Source organism: Idiotropiscis lumnitzeri, chromosome 3 (assembly GCF_059441095.1).
Source record: "Idiotropiscis lumnitzeri isolate Australia: NSW breed Sydney's pygmy pipehorse chromosome 3, RoL_Ilum_1.0, whole genome shotgun sequence".
In the NCBI taxonomy this organism is placed as follows: Eukaryota; Metazoa; Chordata; class Actinopteri; order Syngnathiformes; family Syngnathidae; genus Idiotropiscis; species Idiotropiscis lumnitzeri.
In genome coordinates, this window is record NC_142393.1 from 9,450,924 (window position 1) to 9,468,064 (window position 17,141).

The window sequence follows — 17,141 nt, forward strand, 5'->3', positions numbered from 1 at the left end:
ACTGAGAACTAATTAACTGTTGATTGTTAACTATTTTCCAACATTAGAAGTTGACTCATTTGATTTTTTTCCGATTTACACACGCACGCACGTTTTTGTGTCTTACATGCGGCTAAGACCCCTGAGCGATTTAGGCCAATTTTCCCGTAAATACCGAAAACCTGCCCAACTGGCTCTGAGAAAGCCTTTCAAAGGAGAGGCGAGTCTTTTCTCTAATGTACAGTAGAACTTACTAGTACTTGTGAGCACACGTGCATGTTCATTATATTTGAATTTTATTATGGCATATTGTCTTTGCTGTCAGTATACGCGAGCGCTCCCGTCGAATTCTTTCCATTATTGGAACAGACAAATACAATTGATGATGATATGACCCAACGCTGACAACTACAGTCTGTTCCGAGAGGGACATTAGTAGAAAGGAATTTCCCTGAGGACAAATCAGCACAGACTTGATGAGCTGACTCTGTCTTTGGGGTGTACAGCAAGTCTGCCGAAGCTCTGAGGTAATGTTTGTCTCTGTCTCCCTTCAAGATAAACCTATCATTAGGCGACGGACAACCCTGTCACATTTTCACTCTGTTTTCCCGGTTGATTTCTCAATCGGCAGGGGCGGTCCATCACAAAAGTCATATTTAGGTGACATTATATTCTTTAATGTCTAATGTTGGAAGGTACAAGATGGACTCTTATTAATACCGCTCGCTAACTGTAGGTGGAGACGGCCTTCTTCTGCAGTGTCAAGTCACTTGTTTTGACATCATTCAGTGTTAACTACTTTCGGGTCACTTTTGAGTTGCTTTCACCAAAATTACCAATCACACGCACATTTTTTTTTAATAAATGGAGGAGGAAACCCTCAAAATTATAGGCACTTGCAAAACTTCACACAAGGGGGCTGGAGCAAAGATTCGGATCCCAAACCTCAGAACTGTGAGCCAAATGTGCCGCCCGTGGTAGGCTGCTTGAATTTATTTACGATTTTCTTCTCTTTATGTTCAACAACATTGAATGCTTTTAATATGACTAACACAATATCCGATACATTAAAGGGGAAGTCAAGTCAACTATTTTTATTTCCAATCATATGTTCTATGCACCACTCATCTTAACACAGCATTCTGATTAAAATTGAATTTGTGACATATGAATTAAGGCGCAAAATGCACCTGTTTTTCTACATCTCAGGGGGGCGGCCATTTTGCCACTTGTTGTACACTGAAAATGAAATCACATTGTTTAGGGTTCACATTGCGAACGTCACATGACCAAATCCAGAAAACACCTCTGGTACCTCAGGACAGCAAGCCGCTAAAAAGGCATTTAAGCGACAGCTAGTGTGTTAGAGGATAAGGTTTCTCCCAGATGAGATAGAAACATTAATCTATGCCTTCTTTACAACCCAGCTGGATTATTGTAATGCCCTTTTTTTTTTTTGGAGTCAGCCAGTCCTCGCTAAAGTGTCTCCAGTTGGGCCATAATGCTGCTTGCTCACCTTTTTACTTAAGCTGTGGTTGTTTTTCTGTAAATAAAGTTGAGTCGAGTTGAGTTGAGTGACGTGTCGTTAGAAGGTGTAAATATTAAATTAATATCATAAAATGATATCAAATTATAAACATTGTGAACATTAAATAAATTCTTCAATTCTAATTACCTTTGTTGCCTCCAGGGGAGAAATGCACTTTGCTGCTTCCAAAATCAAATAATTTTCCCAAAGTTCTCTTTAGATTAAACACGGTGAAGACTCGACACCTGCTAATGAATGCGTGCCATCATGTCATTTGTCTGTCTTGACGGCAATATAACAAGCAATGATCATAAATCAACATACTGTAGGTGGCGAGACTCTGTAAAATCATTAAAGACAAAGTGAAAGTGAGCGTCTCACCATTGCGTTGCTTTCTTTATGCCGTTTCCCTTTTGTGCTATTCTTTATCTCATTACCATCACTGAAGCTGACCTCAGAGCAGAGCATCCAGCTGTGCGCCCCTGCCCTACAGACAAACCTTTGCCCCGGTGCTGAACTGCGAGGATCATCTAGCACTGTCACGGCCTCATCGCCAACTGTCACCGAATGACCTCAGTGACTCGGGAGCCACTTTACGCGACCACTCGTTTTGATTCCTATGAGAATGTAATCATTGGTTCCAAACGAGAGTGCGAAGAGTGCCCGGTGGAAATGACCTGTTGGGCATTTTTGTTTACAGCCAACACTGCCTGTTATTTGCAGGCACTCCGGGATATAAAACGTCAGCGCGTACAAGATTTTCAACATCCACATAGAGGACCCCATTTTTATGTCCCCAGGTGCTTGGACGAAGCACAAGATCTGTGTCGAGTTGCCTCTTGATTCAGCGTCAGGAAATGAAAGGGTGATAACATGCTTGAAAAGGTTTGTGGCACTGACTTCAAAACACTTTGGTCACCAGCATTGTGGGATACATATCAAAAGGCGCACTTTCAGGTATCGCTTTACGTCTTTGGGTTGAAAGTGAGGGTGTTCCCACATCTTGGCAAGGCATGAGTGGAGCAGAGGCAGAAGATTAATGATATAATAGCTCTGACCACATGGTTTAGTTATTTAAACTGGCAGCTCCAGCTCAAATTGTTTCATGGGTTTCTGCAATGATACATTTGTAGCATGTCTGGACAGGTTGTAAGATGCTAGAGGAGAGAATTCATTGCAACTCCCCTCTGAACTGCTCAGCCAGAAGACTGCAGCCTGGAAGCTATGACACCATCAGGAAAATACACGTACGTCGAGTGTTTACTTTCCAGCGACTTGTTTGTGCACCTTTTTATTGTTGACGCTTGTTTTGCATCACTGTCAAAGCACCATATTCTAAAAATAATTTTAAAAAATTGTTTTTTTTGATGGTGAAAGTTTGACCTTGTAACTGATTTTTACGTCCAATATTTACAAAAGGGAAAAAAACGCAACCCTTCATTTTGACTTGAGAGATCCTTCTATATGATAAATATCACTCTAGAAACGCTGCCATCTCCAGCGACTAACAATAAAGAAGATCACTCATTCTCTGGAAGGCAATCGCTACTGGCCATTGAACATAGGAATGTGGGTGGCAGTCTGTCACGACGTCTGATGACGATCAGTGCTGTTGCCTATAAGCATCTGCAGAGGTCTGTAGTGAGTTTGCTGTTTTTGTTCTAAACATCCCGTGTCATGACGCCGGAGACATTGGAGGATTACTGTAAGCTTAGCTCAGGTGACGTCCTGTGGAAGGGGGGGGGCAGGTATGAGGGCCCTACTCACTTAACCTTGTCGAATAAATGAATATAACACACACATCATCGTTTAACGACACTCAATCAAATGGGGCCTTTAACACAATCCCAAGAGTCTCATCTCACAGTTTTGTTTTCAGTGCTTTCAAAGGCAGCACAACAGGGCTGGCATGTTGCTTCAAATCATGATGAAAAGCTCCGACACAATCCCCCCACAGAGCTCTTTGTAGGTGCCTTAATGCCACTGACAATACCTTGAAGCTATTTGACCACTGTGTTTACATGCAAAAATCAGATAGAGCATGGGAAGTTAGATAGACCTCGCGAGGCCTTGTGCATCTCCCTTGCCGGGAGTGCAGATTGTCTCCTATCTCGGGCTTCCATCTCCGAGCCTCAAACACCGTGCTGCTAAGAGAGTGCATGAATGAGCTCCTGCAGCTCCTCACAGTATCTCTGGAATCACATAAAGACAACTTTGTGCTCTGCAATTTACTGTGCCGTGCTCAGGTGCTTGTGCATGTCTCAACCAGAGGCAAGACAAAAGTATGACTGACATAATCATGTGTCACAAGATTTATGGCCAGAGAGAGCAAAGTGGAGAAAGAAATGTGAGCGCGCCGTTTCTCGCTCCGCCTCCACCTTCTTCAAATTGTTGTCTTTAATGCCCTCCGCTTGTTTGATTGAAGTGTCGGCGGATGTTGACACACGAGCGATCAATTAAATCAGATCATAGATGCATCTTTATAATGTCGGGGCAGCTTCGGTGTGTGTTTATTTTTAGCAGCTCTGATGTTAACCCCCGGCAGGAGTTCATGGCGAAACCAAACATAACTCTGCAGACCACTTCCAAAAGTGAGCGTGTTTTGACAAACACAATTCCAAAGGGGAACGCAAACCAAACCTCACAGCAACATTACAATATTACACCTTGAGCATCTTGGCATGGACCTGATCCTGTTTTGGGAAAAACAGTGTTCACAGTATAATTAGCATGTCAGTGATTGCGCAGGGCATGTAATATCAAAGGAGGTGGTATTTTGTGGGGATCAAGCCACTGTGGCCTTTGTGTGGTTTTTGCTTTGTGCACCTGGAATACACGGCAGATGGATTATTGGCTAACCACAGTTTTTTTTTTCTTTTTTATAGCTAACTATTGTCAGATTACTATAGAAGGTATAATGGTGGAAATCGTTAGGACTATTAAAGATTACAAGATTAAAAAAAAAAAAAAAAAAAAATCCCAAGAGCAACTTCAGAACACCACATTCAATATAGTGGTAGCAGAGATATTAATTAATCAAAAAGTACATTTATTGAATTTACTAGCCCAAGGGTAATTTGTTAGATTAATTGGTTAGCACTTTTAGAAATCATTTTTAAAACACACTGCATGTAATTCGGGAAAGTACCAACACCTTTGAACTGGTGCTTTGAACTCAACTGGAGCGCTACCTAGCAAGCAGTTGCCCATCAAAATAAATGATTCAAAAGATTAATTACTCAAAAATGTTTCCTTAAACGAGTTAGTTAGATTATGTCAGCCCACTAGGTATCGTTTTTGGCACCCTTTTCAACAGAACACACCACTGAAAGGTAACTTTAGCATGATCACTGATAGTAAGCTAGCACATGAGCGCTAGAGCCAAACGGGTATCCCAGTTAAATTATTTACAAGTTAGGTATCGTTCCAAGTAATTGCTGTTAATGTACTTGGTTAAATGACAGCAGGGCTTTGTTAACATCATCATTTGTGCTAACGTTGTTTTTTGGGGGTATTATAACAGCATTCCGTAACTCTTTATGCTATTATTTTGAATGCTGGAAGCAACAGTGAGGACATACAAAAGACTCTTATGTATACATTTTCATGGAGTAATGTGATGCATGCAAAACTTTTAACCTGAGCTTTTTTGAGTGGCTTCCCAACCTGACATGAGCCTTTTGTATGAATTTCATGAAAGGCTTTTGTCAAAAGTGACAAGACTTTGTCATTGTTTCCATCTTTCTTCCTCCTCGGGCGAATTACCACTGGCAAAGACACATGATATGGCTAAAATACTGTAAATTAACCTGAGGAAATTGCTCAGAAAGGCAACAAAGGTGAAACCTTTACATGCTCCATTTATCTGTCCGGGCAGATGACCGGGAGCAAGTTTTGCATCAAGACCTTCAGTCCGTCTCTGTTTCACTCCCATGCCGATGAGAGTGGAATCTGTAACGACCGTGGGCTCCGGCATCGTTAACATTTCCCTGACGTGTCGGCCGGCCTCTCTTGGAGACCGCCCTGCATTTTCGGAGCACCGCTGAGGTTGTTGTAGCAACGAGTCGCCCAGAAGTGAATGAAGCAGATGTGCTAGTCATCTATCACCTGACAGCTCCCACTCCCCCAACTGAGCAAGCCATCAGCGTGACACTCGGCCCAACTGGTCTCATCAATTACACTGGTACCCTGCTATTAGAGGACAAACACTCGTTCTCCTCCAACACGTTCAACCACTTCCCAGTCGGCAAGATGGGTCCTCAATTAAGACTGAATAACTTTCCCCTCTCACAGAACATCTCTTTCTTCCGTCGCCATTGTACACACAAACATCGCGGGGGATACAAGGATTTATCTTCATGGTGATATCTGAATGACCGAGGAGGATTAATAATTAACTTTGGCGTTTATCTGAAAGCTAAACTAATGATTAAAGCTCAATTGATCACTATTTAATGAGTAATTGGTCATGTTTGGAAAGAAAGTTGAACTATTAGACATTTAATGATGATCACTAATGCTGGTCTTAAAGTAGGCTGCAGGATGTTTGTTTTTTTTTTTTTGCTCTTGATAAAAAAGTTTAGGGGGGGGACAGTGGTTATATTGTGCTGTACGAGCACTGCACATAACTCAGAGGTTAAGTAATGATGCTATAACGCAATATGGGACCAAAATTATAGACCAGAAATTATCACCTTAAATGATGGAGGGGGGCCTAATTTTTTAAATCGTCTCTACTGGGGAAGGGGGGGCACATAGGACGTAAACACTTTCAGCTGTATGACAAAATGTCATTTTAAATATTGACAAAATATGCGCTTAATATATTTCATTTTTCATGACACATTTCTTCAGTGCATGTATAAAAGAGAAGCCTAAGAGAGTCTTCAACAACAACGTGTTAAACGATGAAAAAAAATAACCATATACTGGGATTTTTTTTCCAGGGCTTTCGTGCATAAGAATTACAATTCAAGGATGGCACCAAACTGCTGAACAGCAAACCGAAATTAACTAATTTAGGGCATTGTTTTTTTTTTTTTATATAAAAATCAGCTCACTCTAAATTTTAATAGTATTGAGATACTATGGTTGTCCTGCATGTCAAATTCATATCTGCAAAAAAAAAAAAAAATTTTTCACGTTGTAGTATCGGGCGGTATAAGACACGGTTCAAGTGTAACTATGCCGCGTCTGCCATCTAGTGGTGAATCATGATATTACAACTTAAAACTACACACTATAACCCTATTCGCCAGAGATAGGGGCCGGACCGAACCACAAATAGTCTCAATCTGTAAATATGTATCTATATAATTGTTGCAGCTGAACCTGTTGTAGAATGAGCTATATAAATTAAATTGTATTGTATTCTTTTCATTTCAATCTCGCGCACCAGCAATATGAAGCTAAAGCCCACGTTTTATGGTCAAATGATCACATTGTGGTTGTCAGAGGGAAAAAAAATGAAATCATGCATCGTTGGTGTTATTCTGCTCCTGTATTCCATCAGTAGTAGTCATGAAATGCAGTAAACAACAGACAGACAGAAACAGCTTCTATAACTCACACTACACAACCATGGCAGTGACGACAGGGGCAAACTTACATAGATCAGCTTTTTACAGACAGGTGTCCGAGCTTAATGTTGGATATTATGCAACAGATATAAATAACACATCCATACAAAAATAGGCTCTTACAAAATATACTCTATGAACCAATATTTACCAAAAGTGGAAAATGTGCCCGTGTTTTTGAAGCTCCGACCTAGAATAAAAAACATTTTTAAAAAATGGGATTCTCGGGACTAGCATCAAACAGAGGGAAGACAAGCGTCACAAGTTAATATGACTGACTGATTCCTGGTGGATTCAAATCCAGTGTGTTAAAAGTTTCTGGTCCCTTTAATAAACTAAGCCCTCCCAACATTTAGTTATTTGTGACCCATAATGGACAAAATCAGTAGTTCTTATCCAATAAATTAATATGATCTCCATTCTATAAAACACAGTAATGTTAAATATTCCACATGGCTGAGTTATTCCACGCGTGAAAGACAGCAGTGTGCACGGCTCAGCCATCACGCGCGCCGTATTCCATTTCTTGTCACCACTACAGTGCGTGTCCGTGCAGCTTCAAGTCTTTGTGCGTCAATGTGCAGTTTTTCCCTCGACAGTGTTTCGCCACTCTGCATCCCAACCGACCCGAAGTCCACAACCCAGTGGCAGCTCCTCGTGCGGCAAGAGGATCCAATACGTCCGCGGAAACAAAAAGACACGCGTTCACGACCGCATGCACGCTAGCACCGTCCAATAAATCTTCTCATTTGCACGTGTACACCTCTGTCCTCTCACTGCACGTGTTGCACTTCACGTAGCAGCACCACAAGAACTTGCAGTTGCACTGCCACACTCGGGAGTACTGATGCGTGTTGTAGCCGCGGCCGCAGCACATCAAGTCACAACCGCTGGTGTGCTGCATCATAGTTTTGTTGCACACCCGCCCTTGTGTCCCCAAGCTGCCCGTCACCGTGTCCGCCTCGCAGTAGTTCGGTGACTTGTCTATGTACACCAAGTCTGTATCCAAGGGCTTCCGGTAAGAATATGGCTTCTTGATCTTGAGGAATTTCGGGCGCTTGTTGCGGCTGGCTTTGACCGGTTCCACGTGCACTGCATGGGCATATTTCTCCTTGAGAATGTAGCCAAGCTCGCGGAACTTGGGAAGTGTAGTCCAGCAGGTTTTGGTGGTGCAGGAGCCCGACACGCCATGACACTTGCATTCCAATCGCATGTTCTTCTCCAGGACCTAGAAACACAAAGATTACTTAGCAACCAAGACAATACCCCCATAAAATCTCTGATAGTCCTTCTTAGTGACCCCCCCCCCCAAAAAAAAGCCTAAACCCCCCAAAAATAGGGCTGGTAACCCTGGTCAACAGCAAATTTTAAACTGCGATGCCTTTATGATGCTGATTGAAAGTTAGCTCGTTCGTAGCACTTTGGTTTTAATATCAAAATGTTCACATGGCAAAAGCGCGTTCAAAAAGGACAGTGGTACTGTCTGACCACCGATCTTGAAAAAATGTCAGCTAATTCTAACCTAACAATAAACAGTGACCGATGGGTAAATGCAGAAGAAAATAGGCCTCATAATTTTAAAAATGTATTATCGAGTGGTAGAAGTAAAGATTTTGCGACTTATTTTTGCTTATGTACGGTGGTGCCACTCATTCAAACTTCTCCATGTGACCGAAGACTGCACACTCCGCAAGACAAAGCTTGACTCAGTGAGAAGAGGTGGAAGGGATTGGGAGAGTCTAACCACTTTTGAGGCAAAAGCACTGTATTTTTGTTGATATTAAACTTCTACCAAGTACTGTATGGTTTTAACACCACCCTACCTCGTGAATAAAGGACATGCCATAAATAAAACCTCAAGTTTTGTCAAATTTTGGAGGTGATTTGATTTTCTATTGGGGTGCTTAAGTGCCCTTATTATTATTATTATTATTATTATTATTAATAATAATATTATTATTATTATTATTATTATTATTATTATTATTATCATTATTACTATTATTATTATTAACATTAATATTATTACTATTATTATTATTATTATTATTATTATTATTACTATTATTATTATTATTACTATTATTACTATTATTACTATTATTATTATTAACATTATTACTATTATTATTAATATTATTATTATTACCATTATTATCATTGTCATTCTTCTTCTTCTTCTTATTATTATTATTAAAAATTATTATTATTATTAAAACCTAGATAAAAAAAAACAAGCACAGATTTAAAATTAGCACCAAAAAAATATTCTGGAAAAGTTGACTTCCATCTCTTATTTAAAAAATATGTTGACCTGTCTAATCATTTTTCGAAGGAACTGTGGATCATGTGCAGCTCAGTGACAACATGGCAAGCGAGCACCCTGCAGTTGGGGATTAAATGGAAGCCCATCACATTGCTGCGTTATAGCGTACACACAGAAGCCAAAATAAAGTATCAGATGTCAGCCCCTGTGTGTGCAGTCACCACACAACACACAAATGTCAAGAGTGAGCATTCGAGGCGTAGAGTGACTGGGATTACTGCTAAAGCCCGGCCCGATGACAATGAGGAGCGCTATTGGCTGGAACGGGAATTTACTTAACAAGGAGAAACGTGAGTTTCCTCGCGTAACGTCTGGGAGTTTCGTGTTCAAATCGGCATCTAAAAAAGTGATTTGGGTCCAAGTGTTCCACAACGTTATAACTCAAATTACTTCATAAAGTTGCTTGCTTCAATGGCTCTAATCCATCAATTGTTGTGTGACCAACACTTGTGACAGCCTTTGTCTGGAGGATCGGACCAGGGGAGCTCCTGCTCAGCGTCACTGCCTTTGATTAGCATAAATAAAGGAGGGGGCGATCGCTATCAAAACAGAGAGCCCCTTTATTAGCAAAAACGAACAAAAAACGCTGCTCAACGTTTCCTAGAAGACAAATTTGCTGTCCAGAAAAGCCAATTTGGATTCACAGCCCTGACGCGCTCATAGAAAACGATCCGCTCAGGGCGATTGTGTGCGAGGTCTTTCAGGCGGCGAGGCGATGGACGTGGCGGTTGTGTGAATCGGGCTTTTCTGGCACAGGGAAAGGAATAGGGGATATGAGTTAACTTGGCCACGGCTACTTTTTATTCTTCACCAGGTCCATTTTGGCTGTTTGGCACGTCACTCCACTTGGTCTTTAACCTCTAAGACCGAATGAAGTCTCATTGTCACCCTGTGCTGAAAAGAGCAGGAGAACGCTATGTTTGTCTTCTTTGTATCCTGCCGCACAATTGTTGTCTGTCTTGGTGCTCTTTGCTGTTAGTTTCTTGCAGAAAATGGAAGCGTATCATTATTTTAGTCATGTCTCCGAATAAGAATGAACCATTGGCATTGAATCAAATTACCCCCAATAATTGAAAGCGAATTGAAAGAGGCCTTTGAATACAACTCATCACCGCAGTCCTGCCGTGCACAAGCAAGTAAGTAAGCTCCTGCGTGATCATATTATTTTTGAGGGACGTTCAAAATGAAGGTAATTGAATAACGTCCAAATGGTGAAGCACACAAGGGACGGGCAGAGTGCCCGTGTATTTTCTGTGCAGTCATCTGGGTTGTAATCAATCCTCCCCACTTGGACAGTTCTTTTCCCTAAAAGCCACCTTCATTCCACTGCTTGTCCGAGCTGGGCAGATCCTTGGCAACGCTCACCTCCGCCACTACTTGACAGGTTTATCAGGACCCTGCTTTTGACCCACAAAAAAAGAACAAGGCCTATGGCGATGGCTGCAGCTTACCTTGCGTCCCACCTCGTTATTATGGAGGTTCATGAGCGTCCTGGCGTTCTGTTTGACCTCTCGGGCATCGATAAACACTTTGGAAAAGCCGAGGCCGTAGCTGATGTCCGCAGAGCAGCCTCCCCATTTCCATCCTTGGTCCCTGCTGTAGAAACCCTGCTTCTCTTTGTCACAGCTGCAGTCGCTCAGGTTACCCTGCGTACAGGCGGCGGTGATGGCGTGGGCGAGCCCGGCGGCGATGATGGCGTACGTAAAGGCTGCTTCTTTACTCCCTTAAAAAGTACAGAGGAAAAGGCATCGGAGTAAGGAGTGTGTTGTTTTTTTTTTTGTTTTTTTTTTAATTTTGCTCCTGCAGGGCTGTAGAATTTGGACAAAATACGACATATTAAGTATATGTTGTATTTGCTTACTAAAAAAAAAAAAAAAAAAATGGACAGAAGTATTTGCAATTTATATTTGTGTTTCAGTCATTAATATCTTTGGACAATGTGTTTTAAAGGGGAAGTCAAGTCAAAAATTTTATTTATGATAAGATGTTCAAGGCGGTCAGATGATTATAAACATGGAATTCTGATTAATATTGCATTTGTGGAATTCAAATTAAGCAGAAAACTCCACCTGCTTTTATCCGTCTCAGCGGGCGGCCATTTTGGCACTTGCGCTCGACTAAAAATGACATCAAAGCGCCCAAGTGCTCAGTTTGCAAACATCACGTGACCAAACAGAGACAACAGGGGAGCTGTGATTGATCGTTACCTGAGCGCTTCGGCACTGTGATGTCATTTTTAGTCGACAGCAAGTGGCAGTGCAACGCAAAATGGTAATTGATAATAAACGGTTGATTTTTCTAATGTATCCCACAAACATATTACTCAGAATATCGAATTTAGACTAGTGTGTGTGTTTAATAAATATTTTTTACTTGACTTCTGCTTTAAATGTCCAATCAACTTCGAGCTGAAGGAAACGGAAAGGACGATATTCAATCCAATAAACTAGATTTTTTGAGTTGAGCTATGTTTGTCTTTGTGTGTTTTTTTTTTCAGACGCACATCACAATAACAACATAAAATGTCACGAAATCATACCTTGAAATAAACATTTAAGTGCACGTGGATGTTGTCATGATTCTGTTATTACAATTTCAATTCAATGTCAAATTCGGAAATGTTGTCCGTTTTAAAGGAATGATATGAGATTGTCAATAAACTCCAGGTGGGTTGACATCATGTTCTCGGTGAGAAATTACTGAAGGGCTATAGTGTTTTGAAATGTGACCTGGAAACTGTCCTGCCCGTGAACCAAAATGGCTGCTGTCAGTTTAGTCAACAAAGCAGCATGAATAAGAGGGCTGTCAGGAAGGGAACAGCTTATTGATCCATTCAGAAATGACACATTCTGTGTAAACTCATACGACATGAGCATCACCATCCTGGCGCTATCTCCACCAAGTCAAGTGAACAAATCATTTACACATGCGGAAATATTGACAATTAACTAAAGGTTAATCTGACGGAGTGTGATAAATAGTTTTTTGGGTGAAATATGAAACGCCGCAGGGACCGAGCCTTATTTCAAAAAGTGCTTCGATTGGGGATTAAAAATGTGAGTTTGAATGTCTAAAAATGCCAAGCGGCATTATATAACCAATTATATCCATCCATATAATATTTGTACAAACAAGCTCCTTCGGTTATTGTTTGTTCTTCACGTCATCACTTCCTTTGTGTCCTCACCAGACACGCCACATACAGCTGGCATGTCTTGGCTGGGTGCCACCTTTCCATCTTTGAAAAGAAAGATAGAAAGGAGGGAAAAAAAAAACTCATATCGAGACATAAATTATGTTGACATTTTTACAGACTGAATGGGCTCGGGGCCAAAAAACAAGGTGTGTCGGTGCACTCAGTCACATCTGAGTGCAGTGCTGTTCATTTTTCTCGGCAATTCTCGCGCCTGCGTCCTCCCAATGAAAAGGAGCACTTCATAAGATCGCACTGAGTGATGGAAGATATTTAGAAGGCTGAACTGGAATTTAGTCGTGGAAATGTCCCTTTTCTTTTGACTTGGGCTTCTCCTCAATAAGCTTATTCTTCAGCCTTAGGGGCCAATCGTAGCAACGGGATGCACCTTGCACTAACCCACACTCCTTAAGAGAACAATTGCGAGCCACACAGCCCTGCTCGGCTTTGCGCCAACAATGGCATCCATTTGCAAACACTTGGCTTCTGGGCTAATCTGATCGGTGAAACCAATCTATTTGCTATGCCTGTCCAAGCCGTGGACGTGCTGCTGGCTTTCACGCCAACACCGACACTCTTGATGGGCCAAAACAACTCATTCATAAAAGGACGGCTTGTCAAACGACATTGGCAGCATGAGCGGGATTAGATTTTTTTTTATTTTTCCAAGATGGCGTCATGCAGATGGTGCAAGCTATGAAGTATTGTGTAAAACATGATTTAGAGTTTTTGTTTTGTTTCAATAGCACTGTTTTTTTCTCCTTTCAATATTTTTTATGTCAAAATTCTAATGACAGAATAACTGTATGGAGCTCGGGCTACAATAATTTAGTCACTAAATCCACCTGGTTTTGTCTGTCTCCACACTTGGGCAATTCTAGGGCCAAAGTTTTAAGGGTGCAGACTGGCAAGAAAAATGTAACCATTTTGTGCATTTTAACGCATTTTCATTCCCACATTTATGAAAGAGAAGCATTAACACTTTTTGGTCATGGTCCTCTTGTCAATGGAACCTTGGCTTGACAGGACTAGCTTCGTCTATTCTAATTCAAATTGAGGACAGTGGTGGTGTCTGTGACCACCCAAAACCTTTTCCTCCCTCGGACAAAAATTTCAGTTAACTCCCACCTAACAACAGAAACAGTGAGGTGAAATTATCCACTTATGAAATCAGCAACAATGAGGACTGGTAATGATAACAGAATGTTGGTAATGTACGCAGTGGTAAACGGTACGAAATGATGCGCATAGGCCAAGTTTTAGGTGTTGACTACTTACACCACAAGTGTACTTTGAGTATATCATTTGAAGCAGTGCAAAAGCGGTCTGGGAGTGGTGAGACTGATAGGGTGGAACAAACCATTTTTGAGGCGCAGGGGGGGGGCCGTTCCTGTAATTTTGTTGTTGAAACATAATATTTCAACAAAGTATTCTATTTTAATATACTTCTCTAGCTTTTTAAAAAAGAATATATATATATATATATATATTTTTTTTTTTTTTTTTAATTAATTTTTAGTGGGGCGCTGGGATTCATTTTAGGGGTGCTTGACCACCCCCAAAATGGGCTAAAAACACCCATGGGTCCACAAACAACAGCAATTATGCAATCTGTGTCGGACTGCTCCATCTCCATCTGAGCCAACTCAGAAAGTTTCTCCAATATGGTACTTTCCTCATTGTAACTTATACTCGTGGTAACATCTACGTCCCTTACAGTGGGAGCTCCAGCACCCATCAGCAGACGGGATAAAGACCACTGAAACTGTGTCTCCAGAGACTCGGCCTTGGATGAAAAGAAAGGCTGCGACTATTCACAAGAGCTTTGTTACAGTCTTGGCTCCTACACCTATATGCCCGGTGGAAGAAAAAAAAAGTCTGGAGAGCAGCTGACAAGTCCCCAAAAAACATTAACTTCCTTTAAGCAAGTAGTTGTGCAATATAAATTACTCTGTCGTGCAATTTTTACAATTAAGAGAATGAACAAGAAATAATTAAATAAAAATAATAATTGTATTTTCATCATGTTTACAGATACATTCACATGAATATTCCTTTTTCTTTTCTTTTTTTTGCAGAGATCAAGTGCACCGTTGCATTTAGGGGGCGTTTTGCTTGAACTTGTTAAGCAATTCTTCACTTTCATTGAACGATGTTATAACCGCAATTTGTTTACACAACTCAAGTCGGTACTGCAATGTGCATGCAAACACACGTCGGGAAAAATAACTTTTACGCAAGGCCCGCGCAATTACGCACCGAGGAAACGGATTCTATTTTCTAATTGTTAACAAACATAAACAGATAGCAACATACCCACTTTCAACTCTTTTCCGAAGACGGTCCTCTCGCCCAGGGCCGAGCAGTTCCAGCGGCCGTTTTTGAACTGGAACTGACACTCGTTGATGCCCATTTGCGCGCCCTCTCCGATGACGATAATGGCATCGGGGCGACTCTGGCAGATAATCCGTTGTCTCGGTGCCAAACCGGGGATTTTGTTACAGATTATGCTCGCCCCAAGGGCCACCACCGACGAGAAGCCGCTGTGGAGGGGGGGAAAAGATTGACTCAGAAGTTTTACCTTGAGGAAAATTAAAAGGCAGGTGCAATTTCTCTTCCAAAAGTTTTCATAATTAACACTTAATTACCAAGACCGGAACAAAAACCACCAAGGGCAAACGCTGCAGGACACTACCAATTTAGGATGCTGTTTAACGACTTTAACGGGTGACAGGTATGTACTTCTTAATAGTGTTAAAATGTCTTAATTGTGGTTAATTGCATAAAAGTAGTGCTTTTGAAAGCGTAATAACACACAGGTATGACCCACAACAGCGTGGCGCGTATGAAAAACAAGCGCAGCTCACCCAATTTTCAGGTAAACAATTCCCAGACAAAGTAAAACTCTTAAAATCCAGCGCCGAGTTCTCCGACTCATCGCGGCCTCACTGTCATGCAATGACTGCTGGAACCTGAGGAGGAACTCGACTCGCTTAGTCTCCGATCGATCACAGCACAGGTAGCTCCCAAGGGAAGTCCACAAGCGGGGGAAACATTAAAAACATAAGTTGCCAAGTGGAGCCAAAATCCCTTTAGGTGGCCCCTTTTTCGCCGGGCCCTGTTGTCATTGCGATGATGATGTCACCACAGGTAAGGTTCAGGTGGGGAACAAGTGCGATAGTCTATTTCTCACAATTCTTGTGCGAGCTGCACGACTTGGCTTTATATCGCGCTCATCTACGTGGGCGTGGCCGGTCGCGGGAGACTTGCTTGCATGGGGCCCCACGGAAGAATCTTTGCTCTCTCTCTCTCTCTCTCTCTCTCTCTCGGTCTCTCTCTCTCTCACTCTCTCTCTCTCTCTGTCTCTCTCTCTCTGTATAACTCTCTCTCTCTCTCCCTCTCTCGCTCTGCCTCTCTCTTCCTCTCTCTCTCTCTCTCTCTCTCTCTCTCTCTCTCTAAAAAACTGGAGGTTCTGGTGTCTGATTCATGTTCCGGGGCCTGATAACGCCACGTTTGAAATTTGAAAATTGTTGTAAATTCTAAACAATGTAAACTCCAAAACCGTGGAGCAGTTAAAAACACACCAAAATGACCAACATTTAATATAACCTAAAGTAGCTTTAGTGGCTCACGTGTTCATTGCAATTCCATGTGGACATTGTAAAATGATAAGTTTGAACATTAAAAATGCACTTTTATATTGGAAAATAAAAACTGAAATCAAATAATGATTCAATTAAAATGGTGGGCTTGTTAAATTACATATTAGCAAAATAAATGATTGAAAGCAAACAGTAAAAAAAAAATCCTTGTTGATCTATCTGCCTGCTATGTACAATGACGGGCGGCACAGTTAAATATGCTTCCATTAGATGAGGGAAGGTCCAATAAACCTGTCAATATACAGTAAGTCAACTTTTCATTTGTGTTGTTGATATCTTGCTCTCTGTGCCCCCTGTCAGCCACTAGCCAGCAGCATCTAGTAAGGACTGATATGTGGGGGATTCCTGACATTGTTGTTGAAGTGTGAACCAATACTATTGATATCGGTCAATGTCAGCAGCTTTTTGAGGCCCCCCATCAGCTTGGGGCCCGAGGCAATTTCCTGGGTTACCTGCCTTGCTGCGGCGTCTCTGCATCTTCTCTTTCAACATTGATTTTCCAACGTTAACGCACAAAAGAGACTTAGCAGGGATCCGCCATTTGTGCCAACAAGCCCAACAGAAGAAAACACATATACACCAATTATGCTCACCATGATGAGCAGAGAAATAAAGATAGGGAGATAATTGAGGTATAAAGTCGGATGAAGACAGAAGGCTTATTCATAAACATTGATTTTCCAATTCGGTGTCTGCTGAGAAAATGTAACAAGCTCTTTTAATGTCAGAGGTGAGGTTACGGAACATTACTATTTGATATCAAATCTTCACAATTTTCTCTTAGTCTTACTTATATATATACAGTACAATTTTTAATATATTATCCACATTTTTAAAACTGCACCATACTAAGGCAAACCTGCTATAGGTATGT

The 17,141-nt window shown here is 41.4% G+C and overlaps 1 protein-coding gene and 1 long non-coding RNA gene across 2 annotated transcripts; one reads left to right on the top strand and one right to left on the bottom strand.

Moving 5' to 3' along the window:
• Positions 1–2,266: 2,266 nt before the first annotated feature.
• LOC148339792 (uncharacterized) lies at positions 2,267–5,873 on the top strand. Its single transcript, XR_015842433.1, has 3 exons — positions 2,267–2,392; positions 2,654–2,754; positions 5,385–5,873. It is a non-coding gene; the product is annotated as an uncharacterized LOC148339792 (long non-coding RNA).
• Positions 5,874–6,992: 1,119 nt separating this feature from the next.
• LOC148339793 (protein Wnt-7a) lies at positions 6,993–15,786 on the bottom strand. Its single transcript, XM_088289329.1, has 4 exons — positions 15,473–15,786; positions 14,922–15,148; positions 10,864–11,135; positions 6,993–8,314 (listed from the first exon to the last, which is right to left on the bottom strand). The coding sequence occupies exons 1-4, from the start codon at positions 15,541–15,543 to the stop codon at positions 7,832–7,834; spliced, it is 1,053 nt and encodes a 350-aa protein (XP_088145455.1). The 5' UTR covers positions 15,544–15,786; the 3' UTR covers positions 6,993–7,831.
• Positions 15,787–17,141: the final 1,355 nt, after the last annotated feature.